The 23,758-nt window shown below is 38.6% G+C and overlaps 2 protein-coding genes across 2 annotated transcripts; both read right to left on the bottom strand.

Annotated features, from left to right (window-relative positions):
- Positions 1 to 5,188: 5,188 nt before the first annotated feature.
- LOC125177228 (olfactory receptor 56A3-like) lies at positions 5,189 to 6,148 on the bottom strand. Its single transcript, XM_047879354.1, has one exon. The coding sequence runs from the start codon at positions 6,146 to 6,148 to the stop codon at positions 5,189 to 5,191; it is 960 nt and encodes a 319-aa protein (XP_047735310.1).
- A 15,487-nt stretch (positions 6,149 to 21,635) lies between these two features.
- Positions 21,636 to 22,583, bottom strand: LOC125177231 (olfactory receptor 56A3-like). The gene has a single exon (XM_047879357.1). It carries the CDS (start codon positions 22,581 to 22,583, stop codon positions 21,636 to 21,638), a length of 948 nt encoding a protein of 315 aa, XP_047735313.1.
- Between the last annotated feature and the right edge of the window lie 1,175 nt (positions 22,584 to 23,758).

Genomic DNA, 23,758 nt, shown 5'->3' with positions numbered 1-23,758 from the left:
AGGTGGGGGGGGGGGCAGAAGAGAGAGGGAGACACAGAATCCAAAGCAGGATCCATGCTCTGAGCTGTCAGCACAGAGCCAGATGTGGGGCTAGAACCCATAACTGTAAGATCATGACCTGAGCCAAAGTCGGCACTTAACCGACTGAGCCACCCAGGCACCCCAACCCATCCTTTTCTTTTCTTTTTTTTTTTTCAACGTTTATTTATTTTGGGGACAGAGAGAGACAGAGCATGAACGGGGGAGGGGCAGAGAGAGAGGGAGGCACAGAATCGGAAACAGGCTCCAGGCTCTGAGCCATCAGCCCAGAGCCTGACGCGGGGCTCGAACTCACGGACTGCGAGATCGTGACCTGGCTGAAGTCGGACGCTTAACCGACTGCGCCACCCAGGCGCCCCCATCCTTTTATTTTCAACTTCCAATCCCCAAAATACCACCAGCATACATCAGACTCTCAGTGTCCATTTAGGATGTCACCAAAGGTGGTATGTGACCTTCACTCAACCTTTAGAATGGACTGTTTTCCTCTGATACCATAATATATCCAGAAGGTTGTTTTTTTTTAACACCTGATTTGTTTCTTTACAATACTTTCAACTTCAGTCTTATATTTTAAAAAGTTTTGAGCAGTTATTCATGTCACTTTCTTTAAGTATGTTCCTGTTGTATTTATTTACCTCATCATGTGACTCTTATTAGACCAAATTATATTTTGACATGCTCTCATATCATCTCTCAGCCATTCTCTCCTCCTTCTTTCTGTGTCTTCTGAACTTTATGTAACAGGACTACAAATGTCCTTGGTCTGATCCAGCTCATTAACATGCACTCAGCTTTATTTATTCTGCTATTCAGCTCATCCCCTGACTGCTTTATAGCAACTGCTTTATTTTTTAAAACAATTAGTTTTTTTCTTATAACTGAATATCCAACTTCATATTTCCAGTATCTTTCATTAAGTCTCTGGGGACATTTTATCACTCCTCTCAAAGTAGGATATTTTGGTTTGATAACTTTTACTATTATATTCTTTTTTCTATTTCATTGATCCTGTTATATTGTTCATTTCTTTTCCTTATTTTGGGTTAAATTTATTCTTCTTTATGTTGTTGTTTTTAGTGGTTGAATTTGGTCATTGTTTGCAGGTGTAGTGTTTCAAAAATAAGAATTTCATGCTACATATGTGTGTCCAGTAGAATTGACTCATGAACAAATGGATTTGAAGTGTGGGGATGTCCTTTATGGGGATTTTTTTTTCAATAAATGAAATATAACACTATAAATGTATTTTCTCTCTTTTTTATTTTGTTAACATTTTCTTTTCTCTAGCTCAGTTTATTGTAAGAATAGAGTATATTATACATAACATACAAAATGTGAGTTGGTTGATTGATTAGGTTATTGGAAAATCTTCCAGTCACAATAGGCTATTAGTTGATAATATTAGTTGATATTAGTTAATATTAGTTGATAGGTTTTTGGAGAGTCAGAATTTATACCTGAATGTTTTACTGTGTGGAGGATGGACACCTCTAACCCTGACAGTGTTCAAGGGTCAGTGTTATTGCATTAGTGGCATTTTAAAAATTTCACACGTTGTAGTTTAATTATTTTTTAGTTCAAAATTATTTTGCCTCTTTATTTGGATTTCTTTCTCTCGTGGATTATTTAGAAGTGTCTTTTTAAGTTTTCAAATATTTTGGTCTTATTTTAGAGATCACTTCATATTGGTATCTAATTTCATTCCACTATAGTCAGAAAATATATGCTGCATGAATTCTTTTACGTGTACTGGAATTCGTATGATGGCCCAGAATATGACCTATTTTGGTAAATGTTCAGTGTGTTTGAAATATTGTATATTCTGCTGTTGTGTTTGGCTTTGAAACTCATCTTTTCTGGTATTACAATATTCATTCCAGTTTTCTTTCTTTTTTCAATTTTTAGTTTTAATTCCAGTATTGTTAACATACGGTGTTGTATTAGCGTCAGGTGTACATACAGTGATTCAGCAATTTTACACATTGCTCAGTGCTCATTTTGATAAGTGTACTCTTTAAATTTTAAAATCTTTATTTTATGTTTTTATTTTTTGTTTATTTATTTTGAGAGGGAGTGAGCGCGCGCGCGGGCGAGAGAGAGAGAGAGAGAGAGAGAGAGAGAGAGAGAGCGTGAAGTGCACAAGTGCATGAGTGGGGGAGGGGCAGAGAGAGAGGGACTGAAAGCAATCCTAAACAGGCTCCCATGGTCAGTGTGGAGCCCGATGTAGGGTCAGACTCAGGAATCCTGAGATCATGACCTGAGCCAAAATCAAGAGTGGGCTGCTTACATGACTGAGCCACCCAGGTACCTTGGGATAAATGTACTCTTAATCCCCATCACCTCTTTCACCCATCCCCCCCCCCCCCCCCCCCCCCGCCCCTGGTAACCATCAGTTTGTTTTCTATAGTTCAGAGTCTGTTTCTTGGTTTGTTTCTTTTTTCTTTTGATTGGTGGTGTTATTAGTGCTGTATATTTTCCCATCCTTTCACTTTTAACATGTTTGTTTTTGTATGAGGTGCATTTAATGTGAGCAGTGCTTAAATGAGTTGTTTTTTCTCCTTGGTCTGACTATTTCTGCCTTTTAATTGGGTATTTAGTTCATTTATGCTTATTTTGAATCATGGGTGTGGTTGGGTTCAAATGTATCGTTTTGGCTTTCTCTTTTTCTTTTCTTCTCTTTTTCCCTTTTTTTTGGATTATTCTTTAAAACATTTCATTCTATCTTCTTTTCTTATGAGTTTTAATTATTTTGGAGGCTTGCTTTAGAGACTTAGAGATTAGATTGATTTAGAGATTTAGAGATTATAGTTCACATCTCTAATTACAGTCTATCTTCAAGGGATAATTATTATTTTGTGTATCATGTAATAATTTAACAGTGATCTAATTCTTTCCTGGCTTATGCTATTATTTTCATACATTGTACTTTTTTGTATGTTATAAATTAAATACTTCATTGTTATTATTTTTGCAACAAGCAAGTAAAGGCATTTAAGTAATAAAATAACCTTACATAGTTACCCATGTAGTAACAAATTCTAATGCTTTTCATTCCTTTGTTTAGATCTATATTTACATCTGATAATATTTTCCTTCTGGATAAAGAAAATTTACAAATGTTGGTAGTGTGAGCCTGCTATAGAAAAATTATTCTGTTTTTTTTTTGTCTAAAAAAAAGCATTTATCTGTTTTAAGAGTATTACTGTGAGATACAGAATTCTAGCTTAACAAGATTTTTCTTTCAGTTTTAAGATATTGCTCTATTGTCTTCTTACTTGCATTGTTTCTGATAAGATCTGCTGTCATCCTAAATTTAGACAATTGTGATGTGTCTTTTTAAAAAATGTTTATCTGTTTTTGAGAGACAGAGAGAGAGAGAGAGAGAGAGAGAGAGAGAGCATGAGAGGGAGTGGGACAGGGGCAGAGAGAGAGGAAAACAGAGGATCTCAAGCAGGCTACGGGCTGATAGCAAAGAGCCAGATGCAGGGCTTTAACCCATGAATGGCAATAGAACTGAGCCCACGCTTAATCAACCAAGCCACCCAGACACCAATGTGATGTGTCTTTTGATCTGGATTTACATTTTTTTCCTTTATCATTTCTTCTGAGCAGTTTGATTATGATGTACCCCTAGTAAAGTTATATTCATTTTTCTTATTTTTGGGTTTCATTGAGCTTCTTGGAACTCTGGGTTTATAATTTTTATCAGATTTGGAAACTTGCAGCCATAATTTTTTCAAATATATTTTATGTCCTCTCTTTTGTTAAGATGGTGCCTTGAAACTACAAAAATATCTTTATGTATACTGACAGAACAATGATACATACGTAAGAATTATTTCTCTACCCGTGGTTCTAACTTTTCATTGATGAACCCTTACATTTTATAATGGGACCACTTGGGCCCATACATTTTGTAATGCATTTTACACACTAAGTTGTTTATATACACAGGGGCCCCATACTTCTACAGGTAACCTTGAATAAAGTTGACTGTAGCTTCTTAATTGATCACAATCTATTTTGAAGTGCTTTCTTCTGGGATTCTCTTGTATTTTCTTCTCATCCACTGACCACTACTTCATGTTTTCTCCATGTTAATCTCTTGATACCAGAAGGTAAGGATGATATGGGGTCTTTTTGGTGTGCTTTCTTATGTTCTTATTCTATATTCTTTCCTTTGGCCATTCCATCTACTCCCATGGCTTCAATGAGGATCTGTGGTCTATCCCAAGTGCACATCTTTATTTCTTCCAAGGGTACATCTTACTTGAGTATGAAACCTATAAGTCCAAGTATTTATTATACACTTCCACTTGAATATCCCATGTGTATTCAAATTCAAAGTTCCTAAAAATATACTTTTGCTCTTATGGCTAAGCCCCCACCTGCCCTATGGAGATGTTCCATACAATGCTCAGATCATGGAATGTGGCATGAAATAGGGTCTCCCTCACACATGATACCTAATACAAAAACTCATATAGAAAACAGACCATATCTGAATTATATTCCTAGGAACTAGCTTACATTCAATTATTTCTCCAACATTTATTAAACCATCAATTCACAAATATCATGGGTCTATACCATATGCCAAACACTGTTTGGGCTGGAGATACATCAGGCAAAAATTCTTGCCCTGGTGCTCCTTAAACATTAGTGAATGTAGGCTGACTAAACAAGCTGATGAACTTTTATGGTCATTAGATAGTGATAAATTCTGTGCAGAACAGGGAAACAGAGAAGATGTTGGGACATATTCTGTGCTTTAGGGGAATATTGTTAGGTATTAAACACTGTGGTCATAGAGACCCGTTGCACCTGAGGGAAGGAGCTATGTAGACAGAGGAACAATAAGCAAATAGTTCCAGAGACGGAACTGTGGTTCATGTTTTTGAGAAGCTGTTAGGGAGGCAGTTCTGACCAAAGGACTTGAGGACAAAGTCAGGTAGGGAAAGGAAGGCCATATCCTTAGTCTCTTCAGAAAACCATGGTGGGTAAGAAGTGTGATGTGACTGTGGGTAAAGGGAAACCATATAGTTTTTATCATCAGGCATGCCCCAATGAGAAGATTAGGACTATTTCTATCTCCCTGTCCCTGCCTTCTGATTGTAGTTTTGAGAAGAGCCAAGCAAGAGCATGATTACTTTCTGTTCTCTCTTGCCCTCCTCAGTAATTTCCTAATCCCCTCTTTAATCTCCTGAGTTCGTACCCCATAGACAATGGGGTTGAGAGCTGCAGGAATTACATGGTGTAACACATTAAGTAAGACAGGGATATCAGGGGAAATTTTTTTCTTGGCAATGTGGGTAAAAACAAAAACTAGCAGGATGGTGCTGAAAAAGAGGATGAGGATGAAGTGAGAGCCACAAGTGCTCAGAGCTTTGGCAGCTGCCCCTTTTGTCTTAAGTCTAAGAACGGCTCGTAGGATGATGGTATAGGAGAAGATGATAAGGGTCAGGTCAGAGCCCAGAAGAGTCCAGGCCACAGTTAACTGGAAAATTCTGTTAAGGGCAATATTATCACAGGAGAGCTTGGACACAGAGAGATTGGCACAGATACAATTATCAATTATATTTTTTCCACAATAATGGAGCCTGGCAGAGAGGATGGGAATGAATATAGTAAGAAGTGCATTTCTGGCCAAAGTAAAAATGGCAGCTTTGGCTACGAAATGGTCAGTGATGATGGATGGGTACCTCAGTGGGTGGCAGATGGCTACATAGCGGTCATAGGCCATGACCATGAATGTGCAGGACTCCATGCCAAGGAAGCAATTCATGATGTACATCTGGAGGAAGCAGGCATAGAAGCTGATGGACTTGAGGTCAAACCAGAAGATGGCCAGGACCTTGGGGATGACAGTGAGGCAGAGCACGATATCCAATAGTGACAGGAAACTGAGCAGGTAATACATGGGTTCATGCAGAGAGGCTTCCAGCCAGATGGTGATCAGGAGAACACTATTGGCTCCCATGGCCAGGAGAAAAAGGAGGCTGAGTGGCAGGGACAACCAGAGCTTCCAGCTGGGGGACCTGACAAAACAATTCAGGAGGAAGTCTGAAACCTGAACGGAGATGGTGCCATTTTGATGTGCTGTCATATTTTGTCATGTATTTCTATAGCTTTCTTTTAGTGACCTATAAAATTAGGATAGAAATTAGCTACTGACTTAAGACACATGAATTTAGAACAATTTGCTTCATCTAGGTGAAACTTGTGATTCCTAGAAGGTCATACAGATCCATTTGATATCATCTGTACATCCTTCATGGTATGCTACTCAGAAAATTCTAGCACTAAATAATAGATGACTGTGATAATATGGTTCATTTATACGTGTTTGATTTTTTCTTAAAAAAAATTTTTTTAATGTCTATTTTGGAGACAGAGAGAGCATGAGAAATGGAGAGGCAGAGAGAGAGGGAGACACAGTATCCAAAGCAGGCTCCAGGCTCTGAGCCATCAGCACAGACCACAATACAGGGCTCGAACCCAACCGACTGAGCCACCCAGGCACCCCTGATTTTCTTTTAAATAGAAAGTCATTTGTTTGCAGAAACATAAAGAAAGGGAAAATTGCTTAGGAACTCATTTCTTTTAGCTGAGTGTCTAAATTTGTACTTGTAAGTTTCTTCCTTATTTTTTTTTTGACCGCATAGACTATCATATGACATGTAAATACACAATATGCCCTGATTAAGTAGCAAAACCTGGGCCAAGTAAGGTCTCAGATACATGACTGTCTCTCATGCACCCCCATGCACATGTAATCCTTGGGCAGGTTTCCAGAAATCTGGAATATTTCTTTCTCTTGCACTTAGACTCTGACTCCTGCTTCCACTTCTCTGAGTATAATTTTCTTCTTAGTTTCTTTTCATGTTGTGTCTATTATTGTTGTTTTCTATATTATTATTATTAATTTTTATTGTAGGGACCACTGAACTCCAGTGACTCCCAGAGAACTTTAAACATCTCTCCTAAACATTGTTTAGGACATTATTGTGTGCATCCAGTGACAGATACCTCAGTGATCATCTGGGCATAATTCTCTGTTTTTACAGCATAGCTTTAGAGATTCTTTAGATTGAGCTTAAACTGAGGAACCACTTTCTTACTCCCACTGACCCCAGTTGTGGTCTCTGTCTTCAACCTCTAATGTTATTGAGATTAAATTTAATTCCTCCCCCACGATTCAAGCATTTGTGGGTAGATTGTTTGCCATAAAGCCACTACATTTTAGCGTGTACAGTTGAAAACTCCGAATCATCTAAAGTAAGCGCCAGATGATACACTCTCCAGGCTTCCTACCCCCATCCCCATTCATCTCCTATGGACAAATTCCTGCCCCTCTGCATCTCTGGCAGCACCCAGAAAAACACGTAAAAAGGCAAGAGAACAGCAAAAGGGAAGGTTCCAGAGTACAGTTTCTCACACGTGCCTCCTGATCTGAGACAGCATGCGGTCTCTCCTGTTTTCGCACTACTTTTACAGTAGTGACTCAGGAATGGAAAGGAGCACAGATCTGGACTAAAGAGAAATGTCTCCCCCCACCATGCCCAGTGTTCTGCCTACTCCTGGTATAGCTGCCCCTCAGGCACCCTCTATCCAGACTCACTTACAGAAGATGTGAGCAGGGGTCTGGCTCCACTGATATTGGAGTTCCGGCTAGTTCCTGAAATAGCTGGGTGTAGTTATAACTCCAGAGCATCAGGGACTTTGCCCTTAGGGAACTTCTCCATCCCCATTTCCCTGTGCTTAAAAGGCCCTCCTGGGAGACAAGCAGGCAGGTAGGAGAAGAAAATGTTTTTCTTTCTCTCTAAAAGGAAGGAGCTCTGGTAATCCAGCCCAACATTGACTGCGTCCTGTAGGCAATTAGTCTCCTGGGACTCGGGGTCTTATATCCATCCATTCATCCATCCATCCATCCATCCATCCATCCATCCATCCATCCATCCATGTTCACACTCGTTTGCACAGGCACACTGGGTGTCCTCCATGGGTCTAATAATCTCACTCAGAAGTTCCAATGGGCTTCCTGCAGCCCATTGTCAGATAAGTGCCTCCCAAACCATGCTATTAAATGGACTGATGTAAATTTATAATGACTTTCATCATGGCGTTATAATGATAAGAATGCAAGAGTAACTTGGAAAAAATATTCCTGAGAAAATGCAATGTGTTTTTAAAAGAGAGAGTCCTATCATGATTTTTGCTGTAATGGAAGATTTTTCAAATGGGATGTGTATACACCTGTATACTAGGAAACAGGAGTCATTTCTATTTCATTTTGAGCCTCATGTGAATTTTTCCCATCCTCAAATTATGGGAGCAAGCATCATCAGTTTGTTTTTTCTTTCTTACGTTTCAGTTTAAAAACTTGATTGTAGTTGACACACAACGTTGCGTTAGTTTCAGGTGTACAACATGGTGATTCGACAAGTGTATACAGTTAAGTTATACTGCACTCACCACAGGTATAGCTACCATCTGTCACCATATAACACAAGTACAGTAACATTGACCATGTTCCCTGGGCTGTGCTGTCAGCATCAGTTTCTTTAAAGGTCTTCTTTTACTCTATTTTTATTTCCCTGTCCCTGAATACCTCAACTTCACTCCTATTTCTTTTCTCTTTAGAAAAGTGAAAGCTCCAGTGTGTTTAAAATATGTCTTTCTAATTAATCTTAGGAATACTTAAATATGCTTATATGTTCACCTATGGAAAGATGAATGGATTGAATTTTATAAATATAGTGGATCATAAATCTGATGTTATTCTTTGTTTTCACTCAACAGTAAAGCATGAACAACTATCCCTGTTACTCTTGTAAGTCCATTTCATTCTTTTTGATTTTGGTTTAATTACAATTATGAACTTTTCTTTTTTTATGTAAATAATCTACACCCAAATCATCAATAATTAATTCTTTTTTTTTTTTAGTTGTGAGCATTATTTATTTTTCTTTTAATTTTTTAAAAATTTACATCCAAATTAGCATATAGCACGACAATGATTTCAGGAGTGGATTCCTTAGTGCCCATTACCCATTTAGCACATCCCGCCTCCCGCAACTTCTCTAGTAACTCTGTTTGTTCTCCATTTTTATGAGTCTCTTATGCTTTGTCCCCCTCCCTGTTTTTATATTATTTTTGTTTCCCTTCCCTTATGTTCATCTGTTTTGTCTCTTAAAGTCCTCATATGAGTGAAGTCATATGATATTTGTCTTTCTCTGACTAATTTCACTTAGCATAATACCCTCCAGTTCCATCCACGTAGTTGCAAATGGCAAGATTTCATTCTTTTTGATTGCCAAGGATTAATCCATTGTATATATATACCACATCTTCTTTATCCATTCATCCATCAGTGGACATTTGGGCTCTTTCCATACTTTGGCTATTGTTGATAGTGCTGCTATAAACATGGGGGTGCATGTGTCCCTTCGAAACAGCACACCTGTATCCTGTGGATAAATGCCTAGTAGTGCAATTGCTGAGTCGTAGGGTAGTTCTATTTTTAGTTTTTTGAGGAACCTCCATACTGTTTTCCAGAGTGGCTGCACCAACTTGCATACCCACCAACAATGCAAAAGAGATCCTCTTTCTCTGCATCCTCGCCAACATCTGTTGTTGCCTGAGTTGTTAATGTTCGCCATTCTGACAGGTGTGAGGTGGTATCTCATTGTGGTTTTGATTTGTATTTCCCTGATGATGAGTAATGTGGAGCATTTTTTCATGTGTCCGTTGGCCATATGGATGTCTTCCTTGGAGAAGTGTCTATTCATGTCTTTTGCCCATTTCTTCACTGGATGATTTGTTTTTTGGGTGTTGAGTTCGATAAGTTCTTTATAGATTTTGGATACTAACCCTTTATCTGATATGTCATTTGCAAACATCTTCTCCTATTCTGTCAGTTGCCTTTTAGTTTTTCTGATTGTTTCTTTCGCTGTGCAGAAGCCTTTTATTTTAATGAGGTCCCAGTAGTTCATTTTGGCTATGTTTCCCTTGCCTCCAGAGACGTGTTGAGTAAGAAGGTGCTGCGGCCAAGTCAAAACCCTCTTCAAGGGTTTTGATGGCTTCCTGTCTTACATTGAGATCTTTCATCCATTTTGAGTTTATTTTTGTGTTTGGTGTAAGAAAGTGGTCCAGGTTCATTCTTCTGCATGTCGCTGTCCAGTTTTCTCAGCACCAGTTGCTGAAAGACTGTCTTTATTCCATTGGATATTCTTTTCTGCTTTGTCAAAGATTAGTTGGCCATACGTTTGTGGGTCCATTTCTGGGTTCTCTATTCTGTTCCATTGATCTGAGTGTCTGTTCTTGTGCCAGTACCATACTCTCTGGATGATTACCTCTTTGTAGTAGTTTGAAGTCCTGGATTGTGATGCCTCCTGCTTTGGGGTTCTTTTTCAAGATTGCTTTGGCTATTCGGGGTCTTTTCTGGTTCCATACAAATTTTAGGATTATTTGTTCTAGCTCTGTGAAGAATGCTGGTGTTATTTTGATAGGGATTGCATTGAATGTGTAAATTGCTTTAGGTAGTATCGACATTTTCACAATATGTTTTTCCTATCCAGGAGCATGGAATCTTTTTCCATTTTTTGTGTCTTATCCAATCTCTTTCATAATCTTTCTATAGTTTTCAGTGTATAGATTTTTCACGTCCTTGGTTAGATTTATTTGTAGGTATTTTATGGGTGTTGGTGCAATTGGAACTGGGATCAATTCCTTGATTTCTCTGTCGCTTCATTGTTGGTGTATAGGAATGCAACCGATTTCTCTGCATTGATTTTATATCCTGCAACTTTGCTGAATTCATGAATCAGTTCTAGCAGTTTTTTTTTTTTTTGGAATCGTTAGGGTTTTCCATATAGAGTATCATGTCATCTGCGAAGAGTGAAAGTTTGACCTCCTCCTGGCCAATTTGGATGCCTTTTGTGTTTTCTGATTGTTGAGGCTAAGATTTCCAATGCTATATTGAATAAAATTGGCAAGAGTGGATATCCCTGTCTTGTTCCTGACCCTAGGGGGAAAGCTCTCAGTTTTTCCCCATTGAGGATGTTATTAGCATTGGGTCGTTCATATATGGCTTTTATGATCTTCAGATATGATCCCTGTATCCCTACTTTCTTGAGGGTTTTTATCAAGAAAGGATGCTGTATTTTGTCAAATGCTTTCTCTGCATCTATTGAGAAGATTATATGGTTCTTGTCCTTTCTTTTATTGATGTGATGAATCACGTTAATTGTTTTGTGGATATTGAACCAGTCCTGCATCCCAGGTATAAATCCCACTTGGTCATGGTAAATAATTTTTTAATGTATTGTTGGAGCCAGTTGGTTAATATCCTGTTGAGGATTTTTGCCTCTATGTTCATCAAGGAAATTGGTCTATAGTTCTTATTAGTGGGGACTCTGGTTTTGGAATCTAGTGAATGCTGGCTTCATAGAATGGGTTTGGAAGTTTTCATCCCATTTCTATTTTTTGGGAACAGCTTCAAGAGAATAGGTGTTAACTCTTCATTAAATGTTTCATAGAATTCCCATGGATAGCCATCTGGTCCTGGACTCTGGTTTTTTGGATTTGTGATTACTGCTTTGATTTCCTTACTGGTTATGGATCTGTTAAAATTTTCTATTTCTTTCTGTTTTAAATTTGGTAGTGTATATGTTTCTAGGAATTTGTCCATTTCTTCCAGATTGCCATTTTATTGGCATATAATTTCTCATATTGGTGCTCATATAATTGCTGCTATTATTGTTTATATTTCTCCTGTATTGGCTGTCATCTTTCCTCTTTCATTCTTGATTTTATTTATTTTGGTCCTTTCCTTTTTCTTTTTGATCAAAGTGGCTAGTGGTTTATCAACTTTGTTAATTCATTCAAAGAACCAGCTTCTGGTTTCATTGATGTGTTCTACTATTTTGTTTTGTTTTGTTTTGGTTTGGTTTGGTTTCAATAGCATCAATTTCTGCTCTCTTTTTTATTATTTCCTGTCTTCTGCTGGTTTGGGGTTTTATTTGCTGTTCTTTTTCCAGCTCTTTAAGGTCAGGTTATGTTTTGTGTCTGAGATCTTTCTTCCTTCTTTAGGAAGGCCTGGATTGCTATATAGTTTCCTCTTATGACCGCCTGTGCTGTATCCCAGAGGTTTTGGGTTGTGGTGTTATCATTTCCATTGGCTTGCATACACTTTTAAATTTCCTCTTTAGATTCTTGGTAGCCCATTTGTTCTTTAGTAGGATGTTCTTCAGTCTCCAAGTATTTGTTACCTTTCCAAATTTTTTCTTGTGGTTGATTTCGCGTTTATAGCATTGTGGTCTGAAAATATGCACGGTATGATCTTGGTCTTTTTGTATTTGCTGAGGCCTGATTTGTGTCCCAGTATATGGTCTATTTTGGAGAACGTTCCATGTGCACTGGAGAGTAATGTGTATTCCCCTGCTTTACGATGAAATGTTCTGAATATATCTTCTAAGTCCATCTGGTCCAGTGTGTCATTCACAGCCATTATTTGCTTGTTGATTTTTTTGATTAGATGACGTGTCCATTGCTGTGAGTGGTGTGTTGAAGTCTCTTACTATTGTGGTGTTACTATCGATGAGTTTCTTTATGTTTGTGATTAACTGATTAATATATTTGGGTGCTCCACATTTGGCGTATAAATATTTACAATTGTTAGGTCTTCTTGGTGGATAGCCCCTTGATTATGATATAATGCCCTTCTGCATCTCTTGATACAGTCTTTCTTTTAATGACTATATTGTCTGACATAAGTATGGCTACTCAGGCTTTCTTTTGTTGACGATTAGCATGATAGATGGTTCTCCATCCCCTTACATTCAATCTGAAGATGTCTTTAGGTCTAAAGTGGGTCTCTTGTAAACAGCATATAGATAGATCTTATTTTCTTAACCATTCTGTTACCTTATGTCTTTCGATTGGAACATTGAGTCCATTGACGTTTAGAGTGAATACGGAGAGTTACGAATTTTTGGCCATTATGTTGCCTGTAGAGTTGGAGTTTCTGATGGTGTTCTCTGGCCCTTTCTAAGCTTTGATGCTTTTGGTATGCATATCTTGGTATGTTGCAAGTTTCAAAATGGTGTGTCTTGGTGTTGACATGTTTTTGTTGACTTTTAGGGGAGTTCTCTGTGCCTCTTCAACTTGAATGCCTGTTTCTTTCTTCAGATTGGGGATGTTCTCAGCTCTAATTTTTTTCAAATAAAACTTTGGTCTCTTTTTCATGCTCTTCTGTAACTCCTATCTCACAGGTACTGTTGTGCTTAAGGAATCACTGAGTTTCCCAAGTCTATGTTTGTGATCTAATAGTTTTCTTTCCCTCTTCTTTTCAGCTTCAGTATTTTCCATAATTTTATCTTCTGTATCACCTATTTATTTCTCTGCTTCTTCAATCATCATTATGATTACATCCAGTCAGTTTTGCATCTCAGGTATAGAATTTTTTATTTTGGCCTGACTAGTTTTTAGGTCTTTTATCTCTGCAGCAGGGGCTTCTCTGGTGTCTTCTATGTATTTTTCAAGCCCAGCAAGGATTCTCACAACTGTTGTTCTAAATTCTTGTTCAGATTGCTTCTGAACTGTTTTGCTTCTACCTGTTTTGAGCCAATCCCTATTTGTGGTTTCTTCTTGATCTTTATTTTGGGGAGAATTCTTCCATCTTGTCATTTTGTCTAGGTTTCTCTTTTGCATGTTATGAAAGCTTGTTCATGTTTACGGCTCCTGAGAATAATGGTATATTAAGAGGCAGTCATAGAGTGTCCAGGGTCTAGCACTTCAGAAAGTATTTCTGGTGTTATCTGTGTACACTCTGCTATTGTGATTTGTTTGCTCTTTCCCCCGAATCAGTCCTCTGCAGAGTTCCTCCTTGCTTACATTGGGGGGTTTTGGGACCTTTAACTAGGTGTGGCTTGATTTGTTTGTTAAAATAATCCTGATTTGAAAAAAAAAGCCTGATCCAAAAAAATGGAAAAAGAACAAAAAACCTGAACAAACAAAAATCTATAAGCCTGATTTCAAAGAAAAACAAAGAAAGAAAGAAAAAAATAAGACTAATCCAAAAATCTGATAAAAGGACACCAAAAACCCCCAAACAAATGAACGAAAAACTATAAGCCTGATTAAAGAGAAAGAGAGAGAGAGAGAGAGAGAGAGAGAGAGGAGAAAAGAATAAATTAAAAAAAAAAAAAGCTTGCTCCTATTTCCTCCAGAGCTGAAGAACTGAAGCTGAGACTTTGGAGAACTCTATGATCAGTAGACTTCATGCATGTGGGGGTGCCTGTGTTGGTCCTGTGGGTGAGAGGCCCATTGCACTGGCTCATAGTCAGACCTGCCCTTGTAAAGATGTCCTGCAGGGCACATCGGGGCAGGGTTTGGTGTGACTTCAGCTTCCACTGGAGGTGCTGTGCTGCTCACTGAAGTCCAACCACACTGGTGGGGGTTGGGGGAGACGGTGTCACCCTGCTCTTTCTTCCCTGGGGTGGGGAGCTCATGCCTTCCACTGATCAGAGAGCCCTCACAGACAAGCAAACAATCTCCCCTCCTGTGTCTCAAACCTCCATTAGATCCTTGCCCTCAACCCATCTGTGCCTGGGCTGTTGACATGGCTGGCATGACAGCTCTCCTATGTTTTATCTCTGGTGCGTGTCTGGATTTTATAACTGCAAATCTTAAAGGACCTGGCAAGATACAGACCCAGTGCCCTCTTCCCAAGGTGAACCTCACAGTGCTGCACCTGGTGCTGTTCTATCCCAGAAAGGCAGTCGCACTGCTGCGCAGGTGCCTGGAGTTTATGGTGAAGCAGAGCATCTGCCTGTGCCTTTGTCACCTGCCATTGAGACTGCTCATAGGCTCCAGCTAGGTCTTTTGTCCTTGTAGAGTCAATATACCCTCTTCCAAATGCAGTCCAGGAAGGGGAACCTGCGACCCAGAGGATCCCTATCCCATGGTGTCAGCTATCTGCTCCCAGGCCTCAGGCTTCCTCTTCTGAAGCACTGTGACCCACCTGAATTGACTCCAGGGAATGGTAAGGACTTCCAAAACCTAGGAATTTGATCTCTACTTTTTCCAAGAACTTTCTGGAGTTCTTCCCAGTCCCCCAGACAGTGGTTTTGGGGGAGTGCTTTTCTTGCATTAACCTGATGAGATGCTGCCTCTCTCCCATCTCTCCTCATCTCAAAAAGAGCTCCCTACCCTCCATGGCACCATGGCTTTTCTCTCCCCCAATTCCTGTGTCCACACCTCATACCTGCCTGGTTCTCCCTCTCAAACTATGCAGACTGTTATCCCACTCCTCAAATTGATTTACTAGGTGTTCAAGATTTGAAGTTGATCTAGCTGTGTTCAAGGGATGAGCAAGCCCTGGGTCCCTCAACTACTCCAGCTTAACTCCTCCAATGTCTGGTACTTCTTCAACCACAGACATTTGCTATGTGGATGTGATTAGAACCCATTCATGGCTTCTTTTACTCTATATGGCAGAATAGCTGCAACAGAAACTACGTGGCCTTAAAAATCTGGGCTTTTGAAAGAAAATTTCTACTGTTCTCAGTGCTAGTGTTTAATATATGCATCTTTCTATTATCAGTCAGCCTTCAGATAATATTATTCTATTTCATATATAAGATATGAATTTATAAAGGTTTATTTCCATTTGACCCCTCCATATCATTCTTCTATTTTTACCACACATTTTATTTCTACATAGTTTATAAACTCTAATACATTGTCACTATGTTTTTCTCCCCTACTTCCTCTCTGTCTATGCTTTCAATGACCAAGTATATGAATACTAGACTGTTTAATATTATATCTGTCATCAGGTCACTCTACTATTTTTTTTCAGCATTATTTCTCTATGTTTTTTAGTTTAAATAGTTTACATTTCTACTCCTTTAAATTCTTTGTTTTTTTCCCCCTATACTGTCAAATCTGCTATCAAAGTCTGTGTACAGGCAGCACCAGTTTTAAGAATTGAAACATTAACTATATCATACATTGCAAGTACCCCCATATTCATATATACAAAATAGAGCTCACAAAATTCAAGCAAGATTTAAATTACACAAAAAGGAAAATATAAACAAGTACTTTTGTAATTACAAGACATTTGAAAACTCTCACTGACAAAGGACAATGTGTCCTGCATCCTGGAATTAGATAGCTACTTTATTCCTAGATTTTAGTGTGTGGAGTCAGATCTAATATTCTATGACTTGTCTCAGCTTTCCCCCATGTGGCATCTAATCTAAGCATGCTGGGTTCATAGTATAATTATTTGAATAATATTTTGGAAGGTAGAGGTCTTAGCATTGAGTTATCGTTTCTATTAGACTGTACTGTGATACATTTTCTCTGGATTGTGCCTGGTTCTGATGAAGGGAATCCTGTTTTTCAGCCCCAATTTCCTCTGTATAACTTTGGTTGCTTTTTTTTTCATTTTTTTCATTTTATTTATTTTTTTTGAAATTTATTGTCAAATCGGTTTCCATACAACACCCAGTGCTCATCCCAAAAGGTGCCCTCCTCAATACCCATCACCCTTCCTCCCCTCCCTCCCACCCGCCATCAACCCTCAGTTTGTTCTCAGTTTTTAAGAGTCTCTTATGTTTGGCTCTCTCCCACTCTAACCTCTTTTTTTTTCCTTCACCTTCCCCATGGGTTTCTGTTAAGTTTCTCAGGATCCACATAAGAGTGAAACCATATGGTATCTGTCTTTCTCTGTATGGCTTATTTCACTTAGCATAACACTCTCCAGTTCCATCCATGTTGCTACAAAGGGCCATATTTCATTCTTTCTTATTGACACATAGTACTCCATTGTGTATATAAACCACAATTTCTTTATCCATTCATCAGTTGATGAATATTTAGGCTCTTTCCATAATTTGGCTATTGTTGAGAGTGCTTGTATAGCTTCGGTTTATAGGATTGTGTTACTTCCTTGGCTCAAACTCAAGTTCCTAATGCAATATTCTGCCTAGTCCTTCAAATCCTATTCCGTATTTGGGTCCTGACTTTTTGCCAAGTGGCCACTGCCACTTAGACCTCTACCTTAGCTTCTCTTTGGCTATGTCTTTCCTACATATTGACATTTCCCTTTGCTTCTTGGACTTCTCCTTCCTCCAGGCACAGACCGTTTGCACTTATAAACATGGACCTTGACTGTCCTGCTCATTACTGCAACCCCAGCACCATAACAAAGATGTCTATATTAGGTATCAATGAATATTTTGCAGATAATATAATATGGACTGTTGGCCTAAAGGGCCATTACCTTTCTCTGTTGTGCTCTGCATTGTTCTTCTGGCACAATTTCTGGTGTCAGCTGTGTCTGCCCCCAAAGATTTGTCTCACTTTCTCTGCACGTTGAAGGAAGGGTCCAATTGTGGGTAATAAGTAAGTAAACTGAAAAGTCTCACGACAAAATCTGAGCTGTAACATTTTGTGGATATGGGTATTAGGTTTTAAGAGACTGTTTTTCCTACTGATATGTTTTACTGAGTAATTATACCATTTTCACTATTAAGCATTTCATATAAAATATACTTTATTAAAATAATAGAGTTGAAAATAACTAATTTAAAATACTCATACATATGTACCTGTAAATAGTGTTATGAGTAGTTTAAGTAATGACAGAGTATGATTATTAACATCTAACTTTTGATAAACCTTTGACACTATCATCTGTTGCTTCTCCTAGCACTAATATTCCTGTCTTATCATCAGTAAAGTCTTTATTTACATTTTTTTCTTAGCTTCTGTAACTTCCAAGGTTTACATATGACTTTCTTTTTTTCTTTATTTCTCTTTCTTTTTTCTTTCTTTCTTTCTTTCTTTCTTTTTGAGAAAGAGAGAGAGAGAGAGAGAGAGAGAGAGAGAGAGAATGGCAGAAGGAAAGGGAGAGAGAAAGTCGCAAGCAGGCTCTGCACTGTCAGCACAGTGTTTGATGCAGGGCTTGATGCCAGGAACTGTGAGATCATGACCTGAGCCAAAATCAAGAGGAGGACGCTTAACCAACTGAGCCACCCCGGTGGCCCTATATGGTTTGTATTTCAAATCTGTTGCTCCAGGATTTGAGGACTGTGTATTGTAAAAAGCAATATATGGGTTTTCTCTTACTTTACCCTTCTCACACTGGTCTTTAAGACATAAGCACTCATGTAATGCAAGATTTTAAGACAGGGAAATCATTATTCATCCTCTAAAACACTGGCTTCCTTTCCTCCATATGGAAAAACATTAAAAAAAAATAAAGTCACAGCCAAGAAGAAACAATATTGTTTTAATTCTTTTCCAAGAAGGATACATTTTTCCTCAGTTCAATTGCTCTCCTACCCATTTTTCATTTGCCTTTTGAAGCTGTATGTCTAGTGCTGAACTGATCCATATATTACCTACTAGTCACATGTGGCTGTTGAGCACCTGAAACTCAGTTGTCCTGACTGAAATATGCCATAAATGTAAAATACATACTGGATTTCAAAGACCTGGAATACCTAAAAAGAATATAAAATATGTTATTATTAAATTCTTTTATATTTATTATGTGTTGAAGTTATAATGTTTTAGATATATTGGTTTCAACAAAATACGTAAGATCATTTTTACTTTTTACAGTTTATTTTCTTTTTATAGATTAATGTGGCTACTAAAATGTTTAAAATTAAGTATGTGGCCCACATTGTTCTGGACAGCACTGTTTTAGTATCAATTATTTTAGTGGGATAAAGCCATTGTTAATCTGTTCAACTTATCAAATGGATCTGTCAGTACTTCTTTGATGTGAGCCATAAATGTGTATAAGTTGAATATAAACACAACAATGCAAAAATTTCAAAAATATAGGTTTTAAATATAAAGATTTTGCTAGTCTACTTTGGAAGACATGGCTTATGCCAAATTTTCTCAGTCTTGGGTGGTATATGCTTTAAATCCCCTGATGTAGCCTTTTTCATGCATTCAATGTTCAAGTTTTCTAACAGCTAATTGGAGAGCTCTGGGTTTGTTATACAATGTGACCCTAGTAGAGATTAGTCCTGAAAGTTATTAGTTCCTTGATGAGAAGATGTTAATATATGATAGTGTTTGAACTAGTAGATTTTCATTAGCTCCTTAGAGATAGTAGGATAAATTTACTTTAGCATATTATATCTTCATATTCATAAGACCTTCCTGTTGCTATCCAGTTATTCACATTTTAAACCATGTCATTTTATTAAAGTTTAAATGTGCAAGAGAATGGGATTTTGGGGAGTTCTTTTTCAAGTGACAAAGAAAGAGGTTATTTATGGTATGAACCTAATTGGATCTTGACTTTTTTTTTACTTTTGAGAAACATATTATTCCTAAATAGAATGTTGATTATGTACTTCTAAGTATTCTATTCTATTGTATTTATTTATTTATTTGTTGAGAATGAGAGAGAGAGAGAGAGAGAGAGAGAGAGAGAGAGAGAGAATATGAGCAGAGGAGGGACAGAGAAAAGGAAAGGGAGAATCCCAAGCAGATTTCTCAATGCAGAGCCATATGGGAGGCTCAGTCCCTCAAACCGTGAGTTCATGACCTGAACTTAAATCAAGAGTCAGATGCTTAGCCAACTGAACCACCCAGGCTTCTCTTAACTATTATTTCTTAATTATGTGTGTACAGGTTTATTTTTCAAATAGTAGCTCATAGCGATATCCAGAAGCAGAGGAATGAAACACCAATTTATTATTCTTCACTGTGAGATGGAGAAGATGAAGAAACAGACAGAGTTGTGCTGAGTGAAAGCTTAAGTAGTCTAAGGATGAATCCAGGTGCTCAGTTAAGGCTGAAAGACCCGGGTTTAGGGGAGAGTATTGATTTAGACTGTTAAGAGATTTTCCTTCCATGGTCTAAACAAGGAAACACACTGATAAGTTGTTATTGAGGCACAAAAGCTCATATTTAGAAAGGATATTCTGGGGTGCCTGGGTGGCTCAGTTGGTTAAGCATCCGACTTCAGCTCAGGTCATGATCTCACACTCCATGAGTTCAAGCCCTGCATCAGGCTCTGTGCTGACAGCTTGGTGCCTGGAGCCTGCTTCGGATTCTGTGTCTCCCTCTCTCTCTGCCCCTCCCCTGCTCATGCTCTGTCTCTCTCTGTCTCTAAAAAAAATTAAAAAGCAAGGATATTCTAAAACAAATTGTTCACTATTCTCAGGGGTAGCCAATGAGTATATACCATGAAACACAATGAGAACACCTAATTTGTTCCCAAAGACCCCTTTTTTTTTTTGGTAGTTGTGCAGGACTTACAATTCAAACCTTAAGTCTCTATCTAGTGCTTAGAAACTGTACAGTTAAGGGGCGCCTGGGTGGCGCAGTCGGTTAAGCGTCCGACTTCAGCCAGGTCACGATCTCGCGGTCCGGGAGTTCGAGCCCCACGTCAGGCTCTGGGCTGATGGCTCGGAGCCTGGAGCCAGTTTCCGATTCTGTGTCTCCCTCTCTCTCTGCCCCTCCCCCGTTCATGCTCTGTCTCTCTCTGTCCCAAAAATAAATAAACGTTGAAAAAAAAAAAAAATTAAAAAAAAAAAAAAAAAAAAAAAAAAAAAAAGAAACTGTACAGTTAATATGAAAACAATGTTCAGATATTATATTTTTCATATTTAAATTATTATTACAGGACGATACATAACAACACTTGCAAACTTTTTTTTTAGTTTTTATTTTATTTGAGAGAGAGAGCGTATGCAAGTGAGTGAGGGGCAGAGAGAGCGAGAGGGTAAGAGTGATAACCAGAACTCACCTGAAGTGGGGCTCAAGCTCACCTGATGTGGAATTGGAACTCATGAACCATGAGATCACTACCTGAGACTGAATCAGATGCTTAACTGACTGAGCCACCCAAGCGCCCAATTCTTGCAATCTTTAACTCATCAGAGGAACTGTATTTTGATACCATAAATTTTGACAGCCTGGATCCAAAAGATAAACGTCCAAAGCACAAACCCTTTGGGGAGGAAAATTTATGAGTATCTCAAATCTAATCAAATACATTGCTAATTGTTGCACAAGTGACAAATCCATCCAAAAACCCTGTCCTCTTACAAACCTCATTTTGAATCACCACCCAAATGGAGACCCAATTAGGATCAGCAGTAATGATCCATCATTCAGGACTGAAATTTCACGCCTATGTCTTTGTCTTTAATATGCTCCCTTCTGTGGAAATAAGAATAAGAATGCATTACATATTATACAACTGTAAGCCAAAATGTCCACAGTTGTATATTCAACTCCAAAGGCATGACATATTAACAGCTGTATACTCAGGAACATAAAATTTTCACTTCAGAACCTGTCCCCCAAGGATTCCCAGTATTTTGTCAAAATAGGATATTTTGGGGGAAAATCAAAAGGGGTCAACGATAGTCCTAAGGGAGAAGTGAGAAAAAAAAAGAAATTACAATGAAACTTAAGTTTTATTAAAGAAGACACGTTATCCAATTTACCCACTTTGAGATTGCAACTCGTGGATGTGAATATCAACCCCCTCACCCATTATTGATTCAAAACTCAGGAATGCAGAGATCCTGTTGTCCTTATTAGCACCCTTTCTTTAATAATCTCTGGATTCCTTGCTTGATCTCCTGGGTTCGCACCCCATACACAATGGGGTTGAGGGCTGAGAAGATAACATGGTGGAGGATGTTGAGCAAGACTGGCACATCAGGGGAGACTTTCTTCTTCACCACAAGAGTGAGCACGAAGACCAGAAGGATGGTGCTGAAGAAGAGGATAAGGATGAAGTGGGAGCCACATGTGCTCAGGGCCTTGGCCACAGCACCCTCTGCCTTGAGTCTCAGCACAGCTCGCAGTATGAGGGTGTAGGAGAGAAAGATGAGGATGAGGTCAGATCCTAGCACAGTCCATCCTATAGCAAACTGGTAAAGGCGATTGATGGTGACATCATCACAGGAGAGCCTGGAGACAGACATATTGGTGCAGATGCAGTTCTCAATGACCTTTCTCCCACAATAATGGAGTCGGGATGAGAGAATGGGGATAGGCATTGTAACAATACTACTCCTGGCCAAAATAAAGACAGCAGCCTTGACTACAAATTGGTCAGTGATGATGGATGGGTACCTCAGTGGGTGACAGATAGCCACATAACGGTCATAGGCCATGACCATGAATGTACAGGACTCCATGGCAAAGAAGCCATTCATGATGAACATCTGGAGGAAGCAGGCATAGAAACTGATGGACCTGAGGTCAAACCAGATGATAGCTAGGACCTTGGGAATGACAGTGAGACTGAGTATGATGTCCAGCAGGGAGAGGATGCTGAGTAGATAGTACATGGGCTCATGCAGAGAGGCTTCCAGCCATATGGTGATCAGGAGAACACTATTGGCCACCATGGCCAGGAAGAGGAGGAGACTGAGTGGCAGGGACAACCAGAGCTGCCAGGTGTGGGACCTGACAAAGCAATTCAGGAGGAAGTCTGAAACCTCAGAGGAGATAGTGCCATTTTGGTGTGATGTCATAGTTTGTCATATATTTCTACAGCTTTCTTGTAGTGGTCTGTAAAATTAGGATAAAAGTTAGCTAGTGACACATGACACATGGATTTAGAACAATTTGCTTCACCTAGGTGACATGCTTGAGTCCTAGCAAGTCATCCAGAGTCATGTGAATTCATCTGTTTGTCCTTTGTGCCATGCTACTGGGATAATCCTATCAATTTAAGCAGTATAGAGGACTGAGGATATATGGTTTGTTTAGACATGTTTGATTTGTTCAAACATGTTATTTCTTTGCAGAAACTAAAGAGAAGGAGAGAATTGCCTAGAAAACTACTTTTGGACTGGTGTGTCCCAAATTGTTCTTATAAGTTTCTTCCTTTTGTGTTTTATTCTTTAATTATCATATAGATATGATACCACATGATAACTGAAGTGTAATAATATACACAGACAAGTAGTACAGCCTGGCAAAATGGGATTCAGATAAGTGTCCCTAGCTCTCCCTGCCACTCCTGTTCTGAGTTTTCAGCTGTAGTTTGCATTAATTACAGATTTAAACAATGATGCCCTGCAGATAAAGTACTTAATCTTCATAATCTGTAAACAGTCATTTAATGAGGTAGGTGAGGATCTTGCCAAATAGTCAAATTTTTCCTCCTCTATACATCTTCACATTTGTAGGATTCTTAACTTTGGAAAGAAAGAAACTTAAGAGGAAAAGGATAAATTTCACATAGCTATGTGAGACCCATACCTGCTATCAGAAAAGGTGAAAATCTGTTCTGGTTGCAATAGTGTGATGAAGTCTTAACTTTAAAGATTTGCATCCCATTTTAATTTTATTTTTCCATCTTCAGTATAATGATCCAGGTACACATTTCTCTGTTTCCAAGCACAATTCAATGTTGCCATGTTCTCTTATCACTTAACATCCTCCCATGGCATTCTGTCAGGTGCTAGGATCACAACATTGAAAAAGACACTGTCCTTACTCTCAGGAGGTAAAAGGAAACCATTCATGGGGCAATGAGTAATAATGACAGTAAATGACAGGTCTTGACAAACTATTAGGAGAGTGAAGGAGAGGCTGAGTAACTCTGATATGGGACAAGGTACAAGGGACATTGGCTGGTGAAACAATGTAAATATAGTGAGGTGCTTCTCTCCTTTACATTAAGGGTGAAGGATTCCAATAT

This window comes from Prionailurus viverrinus, chromosome D1 (assembly GCF_022837055.1).
Source record: "Prionailurus viverrinus isolate Anna chromosome D1, UM_Priviv_1.0, whole genome shotgun sequence".
NCBI lineage: Eukaryota > Metazoa > Chordata > Mammalia > Carnivora > Felidae > Prionailurus > Prionailurus viverrinus.
This window is presented reverse-complemented; position numbering and strand designations above follow the sequence as displayed.

What these genes read in the sequence shown, in the direction of transcription:
- LOC125177228 (XM_047879354.1), bottom strand. Translation starts at nt 6,148, where the DNA reads ATGACAGCACATCAAAATGGCACCATCTCCGTTCAGGTTTCAGACTTC.
- LOC125177231 (XM_047879357.1), bottom strand. Translation starts at nt 22,583, where the DNA reads ATGACATCACACCAAAATGGCACTATCTCCTCTGAGGTTTCAGACTTC.